Below are 24403 nucleotides of genomic sequence, written 5' to 3' on the forward strand. Positions count from 1 at the left end.
ATATACACTTATCAGTGAGTACATACCATGCATGTCCTTTGGGGGCTGGGTTACCTCACTTGAAATATTTTCTAGTTGCATCCATTTGCATGAAAAATTCATGGTGTCATTGTTTTTAATAGCTGAATGTTATCCCATTGTATTAAAGAACCACATTTTCTGTTCTCATGCTTCAGTTGAAGGACATCTGGGTTGTCTCCAGTTTGTGACTATTACAAATAAAGCCTCTATGAACAAACATAGTGGAGCACGTGCCCTTGTGGTACAGTGGTGTATATGGCCAGGAGCAGTATAGCTGGGTCTTCAGGCGGAACTATTTCCAATTTTCTGAGAAACTGCCAGATTGCTTTCCCAAGTAGTTGTGTAAGTTTGCACTCGACCAGCAATGAGGAAGTATTCCCCTTGATCCATTTAGAACTTAGCCATTCTGATGGTGTGAGATGGGATCTCAGGGTTGTTTTGATTTGCATTTCTCTAATGACTAAGGATGCTGAACAGTTCTTTACATGCTTCTTGGCCACTCAAGATTACTGCATTGAGAATCTCTGTTTAGCTCTGTACCCCCTTTTCAAATTAGTTTATTTGGTTTGTTGGTGTCTAATTTCTTGAGTTTTATATATATATATATATATATATATATATATATATATATATATATATACACATATATGTTTGTGTATATATATATGTGTGTGTATATATATCAAACATAGTGTAGATAGATGGATAGATAGATAGATAGATAGATAGATAGATAGATAGATAGATAGATATTAGATATTGGCCCTCTGTTGGATTCCCAACAGGGCTGCCTTGTCTAGCCCCAGTGGGAGGCCAGACAAGATCAGATGTATGGGCATCTACCATGAGAACAACAGAGAAGGGTGACAAATCTGTGGTGACAGACAAAGGGCATGCTAGGCAAAAGCCACAGAACATATAAAATACAGAATAAAAAAAAAACAGAATCAACTACAAAATAAACACTAAATATTTAAACATGCAAAAACAAAAATAATTTAGTAGAGTCAAAAGCTTTCAACTCACAAATAAAGAGAAAAATTATGAAACTAAATACAAGCCACAAATTGTATTCTATCTTATAAGTATCTAAAGAACAATGACTTGCATAATTTAAAAATAAGTGAGTACACAAAAATAAACAATGAAAAGACAAATCCAAGAAACCTGGACTGGGTGTATTAAGCCCGCAGTATACTCCAGAGCAAAGAGATGAAGAGACAAATGATGAAAGGGAATATTATTATTCTCATAGAAGAGGCAGCTAAGTATTCTAGGCTTCACAAGCCATACTGCCCTTGTTACACACAAATCTAACTCATTGTAAATTAAGTCACAGAGAACACCTAAATGAATATGTCTGGTTAAGAGGAAACAAAGTTTATTTACAATAATAAAGAGACAACTGAATTAAACAACAAGAACAAAAATACTATAGTATTTTTTTGACCCCTTCACCTTATATAATAAAATGGCCAACTAGTCAATATGGTACAGCATTGTGTGTGTATATATATATATATATATATATATATATATATATATATATATATATATATATGTAACAACAAAGCTTCAAATACCTAACCAACCTGAACCAAAACCTAAACAAATGAAAGAGAAAACCAAGTCATGACCAAATGAAGCATTCCATGTTCCTTATTAAATATTGCAATTGGTAGAAAAGTTGCAAGGATTTAAGAGGAACAGAAACATACACCACCAATTTTTTCAATTTTTTATTAGATATTTTCTTTATTTACATTCCAAATGCTATCCCGAAAGTCCCCTATACCCTCCCCGCACCCTGCTCCCCTACCCACCCACTCCCACTTCTTGGCCCTGGCATTCCCCTGTACTGAGGCATATAAAGTTCGCACGACCAATGGGCCTCTCTTTCCACTGATGGCCGACTAGGCCATCTTTTGATACATATGCAGCTAGAGACACGAGCTCTGGGGGTACTGGTTAGTTCATATTGTTCCACCTATAGGGTTGCAGACCCCTTCAGCTCCTTGGGTGCTTTTTCTAGCGCCTCCATTGGTTGCCCTGTGTTCCATCCAATAGATGACTGTTAGCATCCACTTCTATATTTGCCAGGCACTGGCATCACCTCACAAAAGACAACTATATCAGGGTCCTTTCTGCAAAATCTTGCTGGCATATGCAATAGTCACCACCAATTTTTAAAGTATATATTAGAATATACATGAAAATTTAACTAAGACCATGAAACAAATTCTCTAATACTAAAGAATGGAAATCCTACAAAATAAGATTTCTGAGTAGAAACTAGAAACCAATGGCAAAGGTAACAAGAAAATCTTAGAAACTTAAATATGTATTTATAAGTAATCCATAGATAATGAAGAAAACATCAAAGAAAAGTTAAGTGTTATGAGCTAAAAGGGGTAGGAAGAATACAATATGTCAACAATCTTATAATGCCACGAAAATAGTTCTTATAGAGAAATTTGCAACACTGAGTGTAGTAGAAAACAATGATCTCAAAGCTGTAATTAAAATTCTACCAGGAGAACAACAGAAAGGGATGACTGGTCTGAGGTAACAGAGGAAGGGCATGCTAGACAGAGGTCCCGGGCTGTTGGAGACACAGGTTTGAGACAGCCTGTGCATTGGGAGGTAAAAGATGAGATTTATAATAAATGAGAGAACAGAACTACAGTTTGCATCCGACAGGTGGCTTGGGTTTGGAAAGGCGACACTGAGCCAATGTGAGAATATGCCTCCGAAGTGCTTGAGCTCATTTGCTGTGGGCTAAGGGAACTGTTGTGTAATTTTAAGCAGAAGCACTACATTGACTACTTGTGTTTTTAGAAAAATAACTGGTGCATTAACATGTGAGGAGTGTAGTCCCATGGAAGGTCTGTTGGAAATAGACACAGAGAGGTTTCTCAGATGTAATTACCTAGTCAAATTTCAGGTGGAAGTTGATTAGTTTATATGCAGAGGTATTGTCAGAAATTTGACTAAAATTAGATGCAAAAGTATTCTCAAATATCTTTAAATTGCATGAGAAAGATACCAATATTTGGCATCAATTAAACTACCCTTCTAATTATGTATCAGGCTCAGCACACTCTGATTAGTATTGCTTATCTTGTATGTCTATCTGCGAACATCAATTTCATGGTCAGGGCCTAATATTCATCTCTCCATATATATACTATTCATTTTCCTGAAAATCATTTTTCTACCTCTAATTCCATTTATAAGCAGGCTAAAAATCACTGTCTCGTTGAATTTGCCCACACGCAGACTAGGCTTTCCTTATCACACTGTACTGGTTAGTTTTTTGTTAACTTGGCACAGACTACAGTCATCTGGTAAGAGGCACTTCAATTGAGATTGGTCTGTGAGTGAGCCTGTAGGGCATTTTCTTAATTGATGATTGATGTGAGAGGCCCAGCTTACCTTGGGCAGTAACACCCAGCCCTGGGCTGATGGGCCAGGGTGCTATAAGAAGGCAGGCTAGGCAAGCCATGAGGAGCAAGTCAGCTAGCAGTATTCCTCCATTGCGTGCCTCCAGGTTCCTGCTGAGAGTTCCTTCCCTCATCATCCCCTCGGGGATGAATGTACAATGAATGAACTCTTTCCTCCCCAGGCTGCTTTTGGTCATGGTGCTTTTTATCATGGCACTAAGAACTCAAAGATACATATCAGTTATAAGAAATATGGTGAAGCTGAAGACAACTTTTGGGTAAATTCACTTGCCTTGAGTTGAGGAAGCAACACTGGAAGATGGAAGGGCATTTTTAGGATGGAGGTAAGCAAAAAGTTGCATCAACTGTTTTCCAATAATAATCATAATCTTATCTTATTAATGTCATTTAACCTGAAATTTTACTTCTGCATCAATAAATGAAACTAATATTTAGCATATACTGTATGTTTTAAAGTAAATGCACTTGGTAGAATATGCAAATTGATGTGTATTACCTCACATAGTCACTGTTATTAAGCACACTCAACTTACATCATTTTAAAACATACAATATATCCTAATTAGCTGTAATCATCGTGCTGTGTAATAAACCTCTGGAACTATTCCCCCTATCAACTGTAATTTTATATCCCTGGGCTAATATTCCTGCACTCCAGCTCTGGCAATCTCCATTCCACTCTATAAATAAGTAAGATTTTGAGGCTCCGTCTGTAAGAACATGTAAGTCAGTAAGAGTTGTTTTAAGAACAATCTTTACAAAAGGGTAGAGATAGAGGCACATCTGAAGAAGACAGACGAATGGCCAATAAGTACATGAAGAGATGGTCAGCATCAGCAGCCATCAGAGAGATGCCAACCAGCATCACAAGACCCTGCTTCACGTTAACTAGGACAGATAGCAGGGAAGGGAACACGGGTTGGCAGGGAAGTGGAGAAGCTGAAGCCTCGAGGTGACATCCTGAAGGGACAATGTTAAAGCAGTGCAGTCACTTTGGAAAACAGCCTGTCAGGTTCCATGGGACTCAGCACTTGGAATCTGACATGTACTGGACACCTGAGAGCCCAACCAACCCTGCACCTGGATTTTCACAGCAGCAGTGTTTATAATGGTAGAAAAAAAAGGAAACACTTGAAGTGTCCATCAACTGATAGATGGGTGAGTGCCATTACCCACATATGGGGGTGTTGCTCAACAATAAATAGAAATAAGCACTGATGCATAATACAACGTGGATGAACCTTGAAAGCATGCTCAGTGAAAGAAGCTCTTAAAGAGGTCACATTACAGGAATGGCTCCTATAACTGAAATACCAGGTAACCGGGGAGATTAAAGGAACCCATGCTTGCCTAGAGCTGAGGCTTGGGGGAAAAGTGAAAGTGGCTGGCAGTTCCTTTCCAGAGTGACGAAATGTTCCTGAATTGATTCTGACAATAACTGTACAACCCTGAAAAGCTAGGAAACAACTGTACAGATTCATTGGCTGAATCATATGGTATGTTAACGTTCCGATACATATTTTAACCAAATTTGACATAGTAATTTATGAAAGCATGAAGTGTTTCTCTGACTTCTTTCACCAGAGGATTTCTTTCATATTTTTTCAGCTTATATTTCTTGCCACTGTGGTAGCCTAGGTATAATATGACAATACCTAGATTATAATGTTCTCAGATACTTGCTTTAAGGCTATAACACAAAGGAGAAGCACCCACGCACCTAAGTCTACTCACTTAGCCTCATCTAACTAAGAATTCTAGTGAGATCTGGATATGAAAGCTAAACAGCAAAGCACTACTTTATTTTTAAAATAATCTGAAGGAAGTTCAAAGTGGGTTTAGGTACTTAAATACTAAAATTCAAGTAGTACATAAATATATTTGCATATCACTAAAAGTAATACTGATTTTTACTTTTTACATGCCAATATCTTGTCACTCTCAAGATCCTTTAGTAAAAATAATTAGAGATTCTTTTAAACTATACTTACATTTTTATGGATTTTAAATTTAAATTGTTAAACCATTTTTAAATTTGTCTTTGTACAGTCCCATTATGAAGTTAAGTACATAACTTAGTAGCAACATATGAACATACCTGCCATCCAGAGCTGGGTACTTGTAAACCCCATTTTCAAGTGCTTCCAGCAGCTGTGCACCTGTTGCTCTGACAACTAAAACTGGGTCCACAATGGGGAGTATGGACAAAAGGTCGTGCAGAGTGAAATTCCCTGGTGGGTGTATTCTGTCAGACCTGAGAGTGCCTACAATGATTGCGAAGGGGAGAAATGCTTTCATTTTCCCATCCAGAAGTGCTTGGATGATTCAGTGTTACACATAAACTCCAACTTTTACATCCCTAGGACAAAAGGTCCTAATCTGGTTTCTAATGTCTGCTTCACATTTACTTCCAGTTTAATTTTACATATAACATATTCATTCGATCTGTTACCTACCACGTTCTTCTTAACTAAAAGTTGTAATATTAAACTGGAAAGCCTCTGCCCTCTCTCCCTATGTCCACAGAACCAGGCCTATGAATTGCAGAATGGAGATCTTCACAAGAAAACAATTACAAAAATTTCACTCTTGGGAAATGTTTTCATGGACAGTTCTATACTACTCATATGTATTTAAGACCATTTGTATCTTCAATGAAAAACGGAATTCTAAGAAGTTTATCATTGGGATGTTAAGTGGAGTTACACTGTAAATTTTGGGGAGCAGAACGCAGAAGCTGAAATGGGATCAAACCCAATGCCTGCTACACACCAGCCCAGAACTCTTTTGCTGAGCTTCAGCTCCACCCTACGTTCTAAGCTGTAGAAACGTAGGGACCCAGTGTCTGCAGTTAGATAATGCCGAGCCTCTCAGTTACAGTATATGAATGAAAGTTGTTTTTAGAGGATTGTTTTTAATTTTCTGTAGACTCTTAAAGTCTTAAAACTCCTAACTCAACCAACTTCAAACAAAAATGAAGAGGCTAAGACCAGGTTCCTGTCAGTAAAGCAGAAAACCGTTTCCTTATTAAAGAGGTAGGAAGTCAAGACTGGTCAAAGAGCAAGGACTTCCAGTGAAAGACTTACATCTATTGCTTCACTTTTAGTCAAAGTCTAACAGCACAACAGGTTTAAGACAGATGAGTGACAGGTGATATCTTCATAAGATTTCATTGACAAACTGATCTCCAGAGTCTGGTTCCAAATACCCAATCATGGCAGGAGATGGCTTGGTGAGCTCATGAAATTAATAACGTTTCTAAGTAGGACTTTATGAATCTTAAAAATGACTACTATTACTACAAGCTCTGAGAACCTGGGCTTGGTCATTTTATGTCCTCTTTAACACTCAAGTCACCTGAATTAAGGAGTGCCACATCAGCATGTGTGGCCTCTAACATTGCATTTGTCACCAGATTTCCAAGGTTGCTCTCACATCTTCTTACAGTAATCTCACGGCCATCCAATGCCACATCAATTGGGCAAAGAACTTCTTCTAACATATACTAAAAGAAGAAAAATAGCTTTCAAAAGTCAACATTCCTTGTGTTTTATCGATTTTTTAAATTTAATTTTCCCTATTTGACCACTTATTTTTACCTTCAAGTTAAAAATCCAAAGAATTTACTGGAACTCTTCTTTTCCATGTCACAGTACCAAAAGAATACCAAAATAATAACCACCCAACAAAGATTCACTTTTAAATTATGCAATAAACCACGTTATCATACAGTCTTGAAACCTCTATCCTAGCCTTTTAGAGTCAGAAACCTGTTATAAAAATATGCAATATTCATGAAGACAAGCTGACCCAACATGAAACAGTTAATTACTTCCAACTGAAATATAACAGAAGCCTCTGTTTCTTACAGAATTAACATATGTGCCAAAGGTTATATTAAATAATAAATGCATAGATATCAATATAGCATGGCTTATGTTTCACAAATCCTTCACAAAAGTAACACACACACATACGTGTACACACACACACTTTTAAGTAGCTAAAGTTTGCTCAACATGCTTGGGGCCCTAGAACAAAGGCAATCAATCCCTAAGTGACCAGATGACAAAAGTTTAAAGGTGGAATATTTTTAATACAAATTGTTACAAAAATCACCTGTGCTTTTGTACTAACCTAATGCTTAACAAAAATACCAATCTCTTTATTAAAGACATAATACTTGCACAATTTGAGTATAGAAAAATATCTAATTGATATCAGTTAAAATAAACAGAAATGTTACAGTGGGTCTAAACTCCTTTTATTATTTATTTCCATTTCCAAGATAGTTCATTATTAAAATGTAGATACCGTGAAATCAAGAAAACTCTAAGATCCAAATAATTTATAAATATGTGAAGTAAAAAAAACCATCATTTTGAATATGAAATGCACAACCTGTATTAGCTAAATAGCCAATCCCTACAATAACACTTTTGATGCTCAAGTCTCATGAAGTTATGAAAATAAAATTAATAAGCTCTTATAACAAGCATATAATATAGAGCATATTAGAAATAAATCTAATTTATTAAATCCCTATTATTATTTATAAAGTCAAAATAAAACTAAGTGGATGTGTAAATTTAAAAAGATAGAAAACTATCACAAATTTATTGTGACTGAAGATGCTATTTTAGTGTCTCTCATCAATCACAGGCTATGATGTTGGTCTACAATGCTGTCTAAAATGTCCATGTAATCAACCCACACAAGCTGAACAACTCAATAATCCTCACCCACCTGTATGTTTTGAGTAAAATCTCTTACTATTGCTTTGATATATGAATCTTCTTCCAAGTAGCTCAAAATGTCCACTTTCTCAAATACATACTGGAATGAAGCATCGAACAGCTGTATATCTATTTTTGTCAGATTTTTAAAATCAGATCCACTCTTGACAATCCAAGTCTCATTCACTTTCTTGATCCCATATTCGTGGTCATGGCCTCCCAGGATCAAATCGAGCCCTTCTGCATGCTGGGCAAGCCTGGTGTCATTTTTCCACTTCATGTGCGTCATGGCAATCACAAGGTCAGCTCCTTCTGCTCTGAGCTCCACGGCTAGCTCATTAGCAGATTCCACATAATCTTTATAATTTACATTGGCCTTATTAACTGTGGCCAGAGTATCAAGCCAGTCTTCTTCAACTAGTCCCATTAAGCCAATTTTCCGATTGTTCCAGTTAACGATCTTTTTGACTGCACCATGTCCAAGAGGTTCAGATGTGAATCTGTCATGGACGTTACTGAGGAACCAGGTAAAGTGCATTTGTTTCATATACTCTTCCAAAATATCAACACCAAAATCAAACTCATGGTTTCCTAAAATTAAAAAAAAATCACATGAAAAGTTAAGTTTAAATCACAAGAATGTTTTTCCAGTCCCAACTTCCAGTAAGTGCAAGACTATATTTTAAGAGAAAGCATTTTTAACACATGTCTGTTAATTAGCCCAACTTACAAATGCCGTGATTTTTAGAGGCCTTCAGCTATGTCTCTTTGCAATCCAGAAAGTACTGTAGTCCCAAAGAAAATCTTAAGGAGTTTAAAAAAGAAGCCCTGCAATATAGGGAAATGCGATAGTATGACCAAAAACTGCTCAATAATACCATAATTTAAAAATTATTTTTAGTGCATGTGAGCATGCAGACATACTTCATAAAAAAACAATTTTACTCCTAACTGAAAATTTCATAAAATATAATCGCACTGTGATAGGAAGAAAGTCCTGGTACATCTCTACTGCATTCTGTAAGAACTGTACTTGTCACAAGAGTAAATAAGTGGTAATTAGGAAAATAGAAGTCAGAATCAGTGGTACAAGCCTGCAGTCCTAACGATTTGGGAGGTTGAGTCAGGAGAATCATAAGTTCAAAGTCTGTATTATAAACTAAGTTCATGACTTGTTGGTCAAGTTAGTAATACCTGTCTCAGAAAGCGAAAGCAAGCTGGATACAGCAGAGCCATGCAGCACTTGGCCTAGCACACAGAAGGAAAATGCAACACCATTGACTCCTTAGGTAGTAACCAGGACTTACTACTGAAAGTATCCTGGGGCAGACCCCTGTCTAAGCAAAAATTCAAGAAAGAGAAAAATGTCCCATGAATTTACATCTCATCATTGCATATTTAAAAGCGCCGGATTTACATAAAGCAGCATATTTTAAGAATACAGTAAAATATTTATAGCATTTTAGAATTAATCAATATGATATATGCAACCAACGATTCAGCAGAACATTAGGATGTAAGCTGGCACCTTTCCTCTGAAAAGATACGTTGAGAGACTGTGGCACTATATCCTTTAGAAAAGTCACAGGCCAAAGTGAATGTTCTTTGCCTTTTATACGCTTAGAGACTTTTATAGTTAGCTGAAGGTTTCAGTCATTGAAAACCCTGGCATATCTACTGCTTCCCACATGGTTTAGGAAGAATTTCTTTGCTGGAATTCTCATATGTAATGAAGAAGTGCAGATTTTTATAATCTAAAAATTCCAAATGCTCCCGAATCTGAAGTGTTTTGAGCCCACAAACAGGTGATTCCATACCTGACACCATGCTACGGTCATTTTTAAAAATAAAGAGAAGTAAAACATTGCATGAAATTTCCTTCAAGAAAACAATAGAATGTAAATGATTTGGCCTGGCCCTGCATTCCATTTCTAAGACCTCTCATTATGAAAACATAAATACTGTGACGTAAAGAAGACTCTCGAGAGGAGCTAGAGAAAGTACCCAAGGAGCTAAAGGGATCTGCAACCCTATAGGTGGAACAACATTATGAACTAACCAGTACCCCGGAGCTCTTGACTCTAGCTGCATTTGTATCAAAAGATGGCCTAGTCGGCCATCACTGGAAAGAGAGGCCCATTGGACTTGCCAACTTTATATGCCCCAGTACAGGGGAATGCCAGGGCCAAGGGGTAGGGGTGGGTGGGTGGGGGACGGGGGGGGGAGTGTATTGGGGACTTTTTGGATAGCATTGGAAATGTAATTGAGGAAAATACCTAATTAAAAAAAAAAAAAAGAAGACTCTCGAGATCCAAATCACTTCTGCTCCCAGACATTTTGAATATGAAATGTTCAGCCTGTATTAGCTAAATAACCAGTTATATTTCTCTACAATAACACTGTTGATTCTCACAAGTCTTATGAAGTAATGCTATGACAATAAAATTAATAAGCTTTTATAACAAGGTTGCCGGGCAGTGGTGGTGCACGCCTTTAATCCCAGCACTTGGGAGGCAGAGGCAGGTGGATTTCTGAGTTTGAGGCCAGCCTGGTCTACAGAGTGAGTTCCAGGATAGCCAGGGCTACACAGAGAAACCCTGTCTCGAAAAAAACAAAACAAACAAAAAAAAGTAAAACAAGGTGATAATATAGACAATCTACAGAAATCATCTTTCCTATAAACTAAGATGAAAACCAGGAAACTGATACTTAAAGCAATATGCCATTTACACTGGTACCCCTTCAAATAAAATACTTAGGAATAAATCTAACAAATTGCATAGATATACATGTGTGTTTGTTCATAAGCTTCACTCCACTAAAACTGAACATTTCTGTTACTAAAAGACACTGTCAGAAGAATGAAAAGGCAAGCCAACGAATGGAGAGAAATATGCTCGTGCGTGCACAGAGACAGACAGACAGACAGACAGACAGACAGACAGACAGACAGAGACAGATCATGTGTTGATGGACAAAAAGCCCAATAATTTCCATGTTAATTCTTTCCAACTATTGTACAGATTCAATGCCTTCCTACCCAAGATCTCTACTTAAGAAAGTCATTCCATGAGTATTAGCAAACTGATTCTAACGTTTACACGAAGAGCCAAACTACGCATCACAATGTTGATGGAAAGGAAAAATAAATGAGGGCTGACTGTTACCTAACTTGAATATGTACTAAAATCAAGCCCTGTCCATGACAGGGCATCAGTAATGCAGGTTAACAGACAAGTAAACCGATCAAATCAGTCATCAGCAGGATGGAAAGATTTATAAAACTACAAAGATTGAGCTTTGACCAAGGAGTAAAGACAATCCAGTGGAGAAGGTTCATCTCCTTCAATTTGTATTCAAAGTTGTTTTAACTACATAGTCACATTTTTTAAAAAATGAATCTAGGAAAACTAGCGAATACCAGTGACCTCTGGACTTGACTTAGAGACCCTGGCAACCTACATATAAGAGAGGCTACCCCATTCTAAAACAATTTTGGAGGCAAGAATAGTGAACCTGTACACAAAGGCCACATGTTTCATAAAACAATTTTTAAAATCTTATAATCATAACAATAATACCATGTAAACTGCTACTATGATCACCATTATGGCCAACCTGATTGCACTGGGAATCATTTAGATGTTTAGTCTTGACTCTGGGCATGTCTGTAAGGATGTCTCTAGAAATAATTAACTAAGGGGAAGACACACCTTAAATATGACTGCAACGAATCATGAGCTGGGTGGCTGAATGGAGTAAAATGGGCAAGTCCTGAGGGTCCCCTTTCTCTGCTTCCTGATCCATCTAGATGCAAACACACATCTCAGCTGCCACAGAGCTGCCCAACACCATGCCTTTCTACCATGAAGGACTACCCCTCTCCAAAGCCAATCCTCCATGCCTTACATTTGCAGCTTGTCAAGCGTTTGATCACAGCCACAAGAAAACAAGACACCATGCACAGATCTAAGCGCTCTGTGTCAGGCACTGTTCTTGGTCTTAAACACACAACAGATGTAAAACAGAAACCTTTGGGTCCTTGTAGCCTGGGATGAGACAGATAATAAGAGAAGTGCATCCTCACATCTATTAGAATGGCTTCCAAGGTTGTGGGGAAGAGGAAGCTCCTTGTGCTATCAGTGATCATGCAAATTAGTACTCATTATAGAAAGCAGCGAGAACGTTAAAAATAGAACAATTGTAAGACCCAGCAATTTCACTTCTAAAAATTCATCCAAAGAAACTAAAATCAAGATGTGACAGCGATAACTGTTCTCCCAAGTTCATGGCAGCACTAGTCTCAGTGCCTAGATTTGGAGTCTACCTCTATGTCCATCAGTAGAAGATCTGTTTCTTAAGTGTATATATGCACAATGGACTATTATTCATCCTCTAGGAAGGCTAAAATGCTGTGATCCCATAAAGCATAAGGAAATTAAAAGTAAAAGATAACCATACTACAGAGACACTTCTGCATGTACTTATTTACGTGTGAGATATTTTAAAGAGGAAACTCTATTTGAGCAAGGAATAGAATGATGGCTAACCTCATTTATATTTTATAGACTGAGGCAAGGAAAGTCTACAAAACAGGAAGTTGTCAAAAAGAGAGAAAGTACCAAGTTCCAACGGAACATGAGCTGTGCCACACATTCACACGTGTCCACAGCAATGTGACCGCTCAAAATGACTGGTAGGACATCTCAAATGTCACCAAAGTACTGCATGAAATAAAGACTATATCAGTTCATTCTAAGTTTTTACTCTACATTGTATAATTATGCCACATTGTATATTTATATTTACTTATCACATTTTACTCATGTTTGCAAGTAATTATAGCACCAATTTAAATACTAATTTAAAAAGTAAAGCTAATAAAATACATATAGTAATTTTTATTCAAAATATGCACTATAGAAAACTTGGTTTTTAATGACAAGAACACTAAAACGAAGGAAGATCAGATTTCATTCAACATTCAATTGTTTTATATTTAATATGAACATCAGACTTCTAATGCAGCTGAAGACCAGTATATCAGTAGATATAGACCAGAAAATCAGTATAGATACAGTCAGCCATCATGAATTCACATACCAAGGCCTTAACTGAAAATCATGATTATGACCTCAGCCACATTTTTAAGAGATGAGAAGCTGTTTTTACTTATTTATTTTCTCTTTTGCTTACTTTTATTTATGTGAGTTTTAAATTTTTATTTATGTATGCATATATGTGTGTTTGCATCACAAAATCCAAAAGAGGGTGTGTGGTATCTGAGCTGGAGTTACAAGCTTGCTGTATGGGTGCTGGGATTTGAACATTGTTCTCATGTTTGTGCAAGACATGTTTAGCAGCTAAGCCATCTCTCTAGCACCTGGAAGTTTCTTTTAAAAGATATTTCTTATAAGCTGATTAGACTCCTAAACATGTGATCACTTCCATTTGTACCTGGGAAGTACAAATCCCTCTCTCTGTGTGTGCTTAACCACAGCCATTAAAAGTCAGAAGTATACTGAAGTGAAACAAGGGAGAGCAACAGCCAAGCCAGCTCTGAACAGCCTGATACAAGAACAGACAAAGCACACCACACCTCTGGCACATACTGAGATAAGTGCCTTTAATTCCCCAGAGGAAGACTCAGTTTCTTGGTTGCTCACAGCCCGTGAAACAGGCCCAAACCCAACTCCCCATCGTCCATTTATCCTGAGTCGCACTGGTACACCACAGACATAAGAAAGATTCTCTGATTTTCCCTTTTATTGAAAATAGTTTCTTATCTTGTACAATATATCCTGATCATAGGCTTCCCTCCCTCCATACCTCCCAGTTCCTTCCTACCTCCCCACCCATCCCCTCCTGATCCACTCCTTTTCTGTCTCTCATTAAAAAGAGACTTCCAAGTGACAACCAAACATGACACAATAAAATAAATTAAAATCATCATATTGAAGATGGACATGGAAACCAAAGAGGAGGAGGAAAAGTCTCAAGACCACACACAAGAGTCAGAGACCCACTCCTTCTCAGACTCAGGAGTCCCATAAGAACGCCAACCTAATAGCTATAATATATACTCAAAGGACCTGCTGTAGACCCTGTGCTTGCTGCTTTGTCTCTGTGAGTCCACATCTGTCTTGGTTAGTTGACTCAGAGGACCATGTTCTCTGGTGCCTTCCTTCCCAACAAAAGGAAGATTCTTAAAAGCAGCAAAACTTCCCAGTCCAGGAACAGTAGTTCACAATAGTCACAAAGTAACAATACAAGTTTATCCTTTGAGATTATACTTCCACCATTTCCCCTGGCCTTTCCTCCTTCCCAACCCTCTTGTGTACTCTTTCAAATTCATTTCAAATTCTCATGCTCTCTTTCAAATTCACGGTCTCTATTTTACTGGTGTGTGTGTGTGTGTGTGTGTGTGTGTGTGTGTGTGTGTGTATTCCTAAATGTATAATTACAACCTGCTCCATTTCAACAAAATAAACTGATATTTTTAAGGGTGTAGGTGAGATGGTGATGAAACAAGAAGAAGTGAAAATAAAAATTACTGACATTCATATTTGTTTAGACAGACAACATAGTCTTGGACAGAAGCCCCAAAAAGCAAAGAGTATTGAGGAGTGTGGAAAATAAGCAGAAGGGGCCAAGCACAGAAAAGAAACATTTTGCTCCACAATGAAATGTTCTAGTTACTAAGCCTGATGACTTTATCATATAGACACATATTTATGGATATCATAATTTTATGACAGGGCACATTAATGAGTTGGTCTGTGTCTTAGTCAGGGTTTCTATTCCTGCACAAACATCATGACCAAGAAGCAAGTTGGGGAGGGAAGGGTTTATTCAGCTTACACTTCCACATTGCTGTTATCACCAAAGGAAGTCAGGACTGGAACTCAAGCAGGTCAGGAAGCAGGAGCTGATGCAGAGGCCATGGAGGGATGTTACTTACTGGCTTGCTTCCCCTGGCTTGCTCAGCTTGCTCTCTTATAGGACCCAAGACTACCAGCCCAGAGATGGTCCCATCCACAAGGAGCCTTTCCCCCTTGATCACTAATTGAGAAAATGCCTTACAGCTGGATCTCATGGAGGCATTTCCTCAACTGAAGCTCCTTTCTCTGTGATAACTCCAGCCTATGTCAAGTTGACACAAAACTAGCAGTACAGTCTGGCATGCACCACTGGAAGGCTCCTCCCCCAGCTCCACTTTCTTCCTCTACCCTGCTCTGGTTCTGGATAGTCCAAGTTCAGTGGACTCCACTAGCTGGCTCCTTCTACTTGCTTCCTATTGGACTAAACCAACTGTAGATACAGGCAGGGAGTGAGAGCACTGGCTGGAATACAGAATAAGGTCAAGGTATTTACTACTCGAATCTCTCCTTCCTTCGAGGTCACTGTAGACTGACTGTGCGCTTTACTGAAAACCATTCACCTATCCCACCTGCTGATCTTCCCACAGAACTCCTTCCTTCCCTTTTCAGGACTCATGACACTATGCTCAATAATAATGTTAATAGAATAGTATACAACAGCAATGTAGTTTTAATATCTTCTATATCCAAATTTTAATAGAAATTGAGAAAAGCTATTTTATATTCTTGTTTTCATAGTTTTAAAATGCCAGTGTCTATATGAAGTTTACAGCACACCTAAGGGTAAAGTCACGTTTTTAAGTGCTCAAAGCTATCTTATTCCTTCCCTTACATATTTTCTTCTTTCCCCTGTATCTTTAAAGTCTTCTTATTATACTGCTCCTATTTTTCTCACATGAATGTGTCATTTATTATGTGTCAGAATAAAACTTACATACTCCAGGAATGATTTATAGAATGATCAAGAAAAACAACAAAGTGGTATAGTCACAATGTGATTTCATTTACTTGAAAAAATGTACACAAAAGAAACTGGAAAGAAATATTACAAAATGTGAAGCTAAATGATGATGTCTAACTTAGATTTCATTGTCACCTTGTCACAATCTAATGTAGCCTAAGAAGAGAGTTTGAAAGTCTCAACCAGAGGATTGCAGAGATCAGATTGGCTGGAAGGTGGGATTGTGGAGGACTGATTTGGTTGTTAGTTAATATGGCAGTGTCTAGCCCACTGTGGGAAGCACCATTCCCTGGGCTCTGGGTTGTATAAGGAATCTAGCCAAGTATGAGTCTACGAGAGGACAACATGAGTGCTGATGTCCTATGTAATTTGGTTTTTTACCAGCTGGCCTCACCATCCTATCTATTCTCACGATAAATATCCCTAAGACCTAAAATGTCTTAACACTCCTGATCAACAACCTCTCCATTCTCCCAGTTTTATTGTAAAAAATTAATAATAATAATAATAATAATAATAGAAACCACCTAAGTATATAATAGTACATTTGTTAAATAAAGCAATATCCAATAAATGGAACACTTTGCAACTACCAATGTAACAAAAATAAAATCTCATTCACAGCAATGTGAATGAACTTAGTGACCCTGAACTGTACATTTAAATGGTAAAAACATAGATTTTACTATGTTTATTTTACCATAATTTTAAAAAAATGAGGAAATGTTCACAATGTACTTTTCACATTTTAAGGTAAAAATATTAACAGTGCAACACACCAGGGGCAGGAAGATGCTCAAAAGCTGAGAATTGATCTTTCATTCATTCACTGTATAAAAATCTCGAAAAACTCATATCTCTTCTACCATGTGAACTTCCCAACAGAACCGCTGTTGGCTGCAGCCCATTAAGGGCTGCCATTCCCTAAATGGGGCGGTAGTTAGATAAGCAGCAGAAGCCTGCAAATCTCAGCCCTTGTTGAGACACTCTAATTACTTCAACGTAAGCAGCCAACGTCCAAAATACTACCAAAGCGATGCCCTCACACTGCATGAATAGTGGGAACACCATTGTTCTCCTTACCTAAGACCTGCTCGTCTTAAGAATGAAACAGCTGAAATGCTTGCTTACCATGTGTCTTGTATGCATAGCTTCTAGCTTCCTCAACCTTCAGAGAAGCTCTGTGAGTTATTATTTTCCCAATTTTATATCAAAAAAAACAACTGAGAGACCATTCTGTTTTGTTGCTATATTGTTGCGCTGTTAGTTTTAGTGTGGGGGTTTCTGGGGGAGGGAGGGAGATAGTGACTGACTCCACAACCCAGGACAGCTAGGAACGCACTATGTAGCCCAGACTGACTAATAATGATCCTCTTCCTGTCCCAACCTGCTGAGGGCTGGGATTACAGGAGTGAACCATTAAGCACAGCAGCCCTTTTTTGTCATCGCTCAGTGACAGTGTGGTGACCCACAACCCAGCTCCAGCGAGGGTCAAAGCTATGGTCTGACTCTAGTGATATGTCTTACTTTCAGACAGGCATAACTGGAAATCACCATAGAAAGTCAAATTTTGGTTGAGGACAAGTGTTCTTGTTCATGGCGCAATCCTGATCATTGCTTCTGAGTACCTATCAGCTGATAAACAGGATCATTTAACTGTTATTGTTTGGCATCAAATAACTTAGCTTTACATAAATTGCTTTTAAAACTTCAAATAGTAAAAAAGTATCACTTACCAAAAACTGCAAAATGTACTCCCAATTCATTTAATATAGAGATCATATGCTTTCCTTTGGTTATTGTGCTTAAGATGGAAGGATTTAAGCAGTCGCCACTGAAAATCAAGAGTGGATTCAGGATGCTGAATCTTTTCACAGCTGTGGCAAACCTAAGAGAACAACGACCTGCGTTATCACTGAATGCCTTTATGAAACACAAAGGCAATGCCTCAAATAACAACAGGACTTTTCCTTAAAATCAGCACAACTAAGATATATAGAAAGATGCTTTTAGTATGATTATTTCTCATAGCCAAGATATCTCAGGAACACATTTGCATTCTGAAAAAGACAAGCTAGGCTCCCTACTCAAAACAGCAACAACAACCAAAAAAACCCGAAAAAACAAAACGACAACAAAAAACAACAACCCACATTTAAATTAAAAATGTATTATGCCTCAAAAGATATCCTGAAATTATAATATGAAACTATTTTAAAGAAGAGAGACTCTCAGGGCTCAAAGGGAGGGACCTTAGATTAAATGCCAGACAGTAGGGAGAGGGAACTTACAGGGTTCACCTCCACAAGGGAAGACAGGGCATCAAGTGAGGGGTGGGGTTGCCATCCCACAGTCACATCTCTGACCCATAATTGTTCTTGTCTGAAAGAATTACAGGGATGGAAATGGAGAGGAGCCAGGAGAAAAGAAGGTCCAGCGACAGGCCCAAAGTGGGATCCAGCTCAAGGGGAGGTCCCAAGGCTTGACACTATTACTGAAGCAGGCTATGGAGTGCTCACAAAAAGGGACCTAGCATGACCACACTCCAGAAGACCCAAAAGAAGCTGAAAGAGTCAGAGGCAGATATTTGCATCCAACCAATGGACAGAAGCAGCTGACCCCTGTTGTTGAATTAGGGAAGGCTGAAAGAAGCTGAGGCAGAGGACGACGCTGTAGGCAGACCAGCAGTCTCAATTAATCTGGACCCTCGAGATCTCTTAAACACTGGACCACCAAACAGGCAGCATACAGCAGCTGATATGAGGCCCCCAACACACACATACAGTAGAGGACTGCCAGATCTGTGTTCATTCAGAGATGATGTACCTAACCCTCAAGAGACTGGAGGCCCCAGGGACTTTAAAGGTCAGGTGGGGTGAGGGGTGGGGACATCCACCTGGAGACAGGGGGGTGGGGAGGAGGTATGGAATATGGAACAGTCAGAGGGTGGATGAGGGTGTGGATAAAATATGGAGTATGAAAAAATTAATTAATAAAAAAATTTTCAAGAAAAAAGAAAACACTTTAATACATGTCAGAATATTCAAACTTTCCATAAAATGCATATTCTTAAATACAAGTTATGCCCCCAGAGAGCATCAAGAAAGATGTGTGTGCAGGCTGGACCTAGGCCTCCCCACACATATGAAGCAGATGTGCAGCTTGGTCTTCATGTGGCTCCTGAACAACCGGAACAGGGGCTGTCCCAAAAGCTGTTGCCTGTGTGTGGGATATGTTCTTCTAGCCAGGCCACCTTGTCTGACCTCAGTGGGAGAGGAAGTGCCTAACCCCACAGAGACTTGATGCCAGGGTTAGGGGTTACCCAAGGTGGCTCCCACCCTCTCAGAGGAGAAGGGGAGAGGAGATGGGAAGAGGATTGTGGGAGGAGTGAGGGGGCAGGGAGCAAGATGTAAAGTGAATAAATAAAAAATGAATAATTTTTAAAAAGATAAAAGAAAGATGTGTCTGATGCTGAACTAGGTGGTTTTGTATAAATTTATTGCATCAACAGAAGATAATGCTTCTTTGTGGACTTATAACTTATGTCCCGATGGTAAGCAAATCCACTCGGCCACTACAGTGTCCGTTCTGCTGTGCTCTCTTGATTTTCAGGGTTCTCTCTCTCTCTCTCTCTCTCTCTCTCTCTCTCTCTCTCTGTCTCTCTCTCTCTCTCTCTCTCTCGCTCTCGCTGCCCTTTGTTTTATCTAATTTCTATTGATTTCTCTTCCAGTTTTTCCACTTGCTCTTTTCCTCTGTCACAGTATTCTCTCTTTCCTTTTTTACTAAACATTTTTCATTTTTGTTAATCTTGTCCCAGCTTCATTTCTTTCATTTTGAGCTAATTAATTTTAACTTTAGAGTTTTGTATTAATCTTGCAATCTTATTTTCTATGGTTATTGATGACATAGCAGTTAGTTTTAATTAGCTCTGTTTCTATATCTGCTTTGTTTCAGCATTATTGTTATGGCAGTTGGTTTTCTCCTGAGTGGTACTGAAAATTCATCCCTAGAGAAAGCTACCAGTAAAGGAGACCCTCAAATGAAACTGGAAGAGATAGTTATTCCAAAAGATGAACAAATTACTATGTAAAACCACAAATAAAATAAGAAGAAAACTAGAAACAGCCGGGCATGGTGGCACACGCCTTTAATCCCAGCATTTGGGAGGCAGAGGCAGGCGGATTTCTGAGTTCAAGGCCAGCCTGGTCTACAAAGTGAGTTCCAGGACAGCCAGGGCTACACAGAGAAACCCTGTCTCAAAAAAAAAAAAAAAAAAAAAAAAAAAAAAAAAAAAAAAAAGAAAAAAAAGAAAAGAAAGAAAGAAAAGAAAAAGAAAAAAGAAAAAAAGAAAACTAGAAACATGGCTCTTCCAAAATTTCACAGCTCTTCAATTAACTGAATCCAAACATAAAATAATGACTAATGTGCCAAAGAATTCAAAATTCTAGTTTTAAAAATGACAACTGACGTCAGTGAAGATTTATCTAAACTAATAAAGTGAACAAGGCTACTTTTTTTTAAAGAGTTGAGAACATGAAGTTGGCTAAGATACGCAACAACTTGCATAAGTAATTCAACACAGACATGGAGCAAATACAGAAATCAGGGCTGAAGATAAGGTTAAGGGTTTCTTACATTCGGGAGAAACACATGCCAATTTCTGAGACAGGACTCGGAGACCAAACCTAGGAATATATGATGTCATCACAAAGAGACTAAAGGCACAAGAGACTTACTCAATGAAATCAGAGTAGAACCTTTTCCAACTCTAGGTAATCAAATGGATGTTCAAGTCCACCAGGAAAACAGGCAGGATTGGAATAGAAGCTTTCTGTGTGCTATGATACCTAAGTGTCAAGAGTATAGAACCAAGAAATGATATTAAAAGCTTAAAACAGAAGTGCTGGGTTGCTTATAAAAATACACAAGCCAATCAGAATAACAACAAACCATCAAAAGAAACCCCAAAGACCAAGAAAACATGGCTGGTAATATTTGAAACCCTGAAATAAGACAATTACCTACCAAGGTTATTGTATCAAAATCACCCTTTAATGCTGAAGGAGAAATAAAGAACTTCCACAATAAACATAAATTAAACTTATCCATGACACCTAAGCCTGGACTGCACAGCATTTCCCAAGAAATCCTAGACATGGTAAGAGGAAGAAAGATGTATACAGCCATGAGATCTTAGGGCAGAATAAATCACGCAAGGAGGAAGATAAATACTAAATGGAATGATTAAAACTATTAACAGTAAATTACCAAATCTCTAAGATGAAAGAAAAACTTACTACTTACTTACCAATATTAAACATAAACAGTCTTAACTTTCCAGTTAAGATTCAGACTGGACAAATAAATTTAAAGTAAAATATAATCACTTCTTGTCCATGAGAAATGCATTTCATAGGCAAAACACAGACACAGAATGAAAACGAAAGGCTGGAAGATGGAAGTCCAATAAATGGAATCTAAAAGCAACTAAGAGTAGCCCCACTTGAATGGACAACGCGGACAGTAAGCCAGAGTTAGCCAACAGGAATAAATAAGGTCACTATTTATCAGTAAATAAAACAATGCAGCAAGAATAAAAAACAATTATAAATAATATGCTCTGATTGTTGATGTACCCAATTTTATAAAAATAAACACTACTGGATATTATTGGATAGATCCAGATAGAGCAATCAATACCTACTCTCATCAATGGATCACCTAGAAACAACTAAATAAGAGGGCAAGGAGATAACTCATGGCTAAAGTGCTTGCTGCATAAGCATAATGACCTCAATTTGGTTCTCTAGCACCCACTGAAAGCCAGGCATGGCCATGTAATCTGTAACCACAGGACAGACAGAAACAGGGTGGTTGGGGGGTTGCTGGGCAAGCAGTCTGAAAGAAAGGACAGGTCAGTGTTTACTGAGAGACCCTGTATCAAAACTAAGATAGCGAATGACCAAAAAATGATATCAACTCTACTTCTGGCATGCATGGGTGCATACATCATAAACACATGTGAAAATATGAATGCAAAACACATGTAATGCTTTAAAAATAGAATTAAAAGCTTCAGAGCTAAAACAGCATCACCAATCAAATGGACAAAAGAGGCATCCACACTTCCAACCACTTCAGATTTTTATCAGCAGCCCACGCAATTCTCTCTAAAATAGTACCATTTTATGCCGTAAAGCATGTCTTACCAAACACGAAAACATTTAAAAAAAAAACCACTTATCAGATCAGATTACAATGGGATCACATTAGAAATCAATAGCAAGAAAAGTGACAGCACTATACACTAGATGATGCGCTTTGACCAAGAGGTGATTGGAGATAATAAGAATACAAAGGGTTGGTACGACGACAAAGTTGGTTCTTTAAAAATAAAAAGACAAGCCTCTAGTGACAACAGTATAAAAGAACCAGATTAGTAAAATCAGAGATGAAAGAGGAATTAGAAATGAGATCTCAATGGGATCAATTAATAAAATCAGAGATATTATTGTAACAGATACAACTGAAATACAGGCATCAGTAGGGAATGTGTTGAAATATACTAAAATAAACTGGAAAACCTAGAAGAGATGTATAAAATTTTAGATATATATGACCTACCAAAATCAACTGGATGAAAGCAGCACAGAAAGACTTATATTCAGCAATGAGACGCAAACAGTTATGAAGAAGATAAAAAAAAAAAAAAAAAAACAGGCAAGCCCAGGCCTGGGTGGATAGATGGCTGAATTCTATCAGACATTTAAAGAACCCCAAGGGCTCCTCAAATTCTTCTACAAAATAAAAAGTGAATGCTTGTAAACTTCACTCTACAAAGCCAGCATCACCTCCGAAAACCAGTTACTTGCAAGGCTAATTCAACAGCACATTAAAGAGATTATATATATACCATGATCAAATTGCTCTCATACCAGTGATGCAAGAGCAGTTCACCATATGCCAATCAGTTAATGTAACCACACATAAATAAAACCACGAGCAAAAAAACGGTATGCTCAAAATGCAAAAAAAGGAAAGGACCCCCTACTGACGAAAGCAACGCCCCTCGAGGCTAACAAAAGCTCTGAGGGGTTTAAAAATAGACAGATAATGGCTACATATGTCAAACCTGTAGCCAACTTTATAGTGAATGGATAAAAACTGAAAATCTTAGTTCTAAAATCCAGAATGTGTACTTTCTTTACTCTTGTTCAATAGAGCATTTGAATTCTTAGCTAGAACAATAAGACAAAATACACAGGAAGAATTTTCAAGTAGCCCTATTCTCAGAGGACCTGATCCTTTACTCCAAAGCCTAGCTAATGACTCTAGCAAAGTACTTAGATCTGACAAATATTTTGATCATAGGATTTGAAGTTAGCACACAAAATACAGTACCTGTTCCCTATTTCAGGCACTAGTCTACTAAGAAATAAGACAAACAACCCGATTCACAAACCCACCAACACTGTGAGTGTTCAGCCATAGATGGAATATCTATATGAATCATTTCCCTCAAGGCTCAGGAAATATCACAGAAGAGGAGATGGAAAGAATGTCAGAGTCAGAAAATGGGGATCTGTGCTGAGACATGACTGTTGTGCCCATCAACCTCTCACTCCTGATTGTAGAGGAATTGCTTTCTGATTTTTCGCCAGTATCACATTATTTTAATTATGGCTCCGTAATATATCTTGAGATCTGGAATGGTGAGCCATCAACCATTGTTCTTTTGGCCCAGGATCATTTTGGCTAACCGGGGTCTTCTGGGGTTCCATGTTAATTTTAAGACATTTTTTTAAAATTTCTATGAAGAGTGAAATGGAAATTTTAATTGGCGTTGTATTGAATCTGTAAACAGCTTTTGGTAGAATGGTCATTTTCACAATATGAATTCTACCGACCCATAAGCATAAGATGTGTTTCCATGTTAGAGTGTCTTTATCTCTTTCTCCGGAGCTTTAAGGTTTCCATTGTAGCTGTCTGTCATCTTGTTGGGTGGGTTTATTACAAAATGTTATTTTCTTTGGGGCTATTAGGAATGGAATTATATCCATTATATTCTTCTTGATATTTGCTGATATTGTATAGAAAAGCTATTGATTTGTGCAAGTTGATTCTGTTTCCTATCATGTTGCTGCATTTATCATTTCTAGTTTTCAGGTAGAATTTTTAGAATCTTTTACATATAACATCATGTCATCTGTAAATAGGAATCATTTGACTTCTTTCTCTACTAATATCCCTTTTATTTCCTTCTCTTGCCTTATTGCTCCAACTAGTGCTTTAAACACACTTGTAAAGGAGTGGGAATAGTGGATAGCCCTGTCTCATTCC

The 24403-nt window shown here is 37.9% G+C and overlaps 1 protein-coding gene across 1 annotated transcript in view; it reads right to left on the reverse strand.

Moving 5' to 3' along the window:
* LOC110308343 (snake venom 5'-nucleotidase) overlaps positions 1-24403 on the reverse strand; it is a 38708-nt gene that overhangs the window by 3553 nt on the left and 10752 nt on the right. Inside the window, exons 2-5 of the mRNA XM_021180810.2 lie at positions 17800-17951; positions 8232-8812; positions 6843-6990; positions 5584-5749 (exon numbers count right to left, since the gene is read on the reverse strand). Coding sequence (XP_021036469.1) covers positions 5584-5749; positions 6843-6990; positions 8232-8812; positions 17800-17951 — 1047 coding nt within the window. The remainder of the gene's footprint in view (positions 1-5583; positions 5750-6842; positions 6991-8231; positions 8813-17799; positions 17952-24403) is intronic.

This window comes from Mus caroli, unplaced genomic scaffold, assembly GCF_978045245.1.
Source record: "Mus caroli unplaced genomic scaffold, Mus_caroli_1 scaffold_15, whole genome shotgun sequence".
In the NCBI taxonomy this organism is placed as follows: domain Eukaryota; kingdom Metazoa; phylum Chordata; class Mammalia; order Rodentia; family Muridae; genus Mus; species Mus caroli.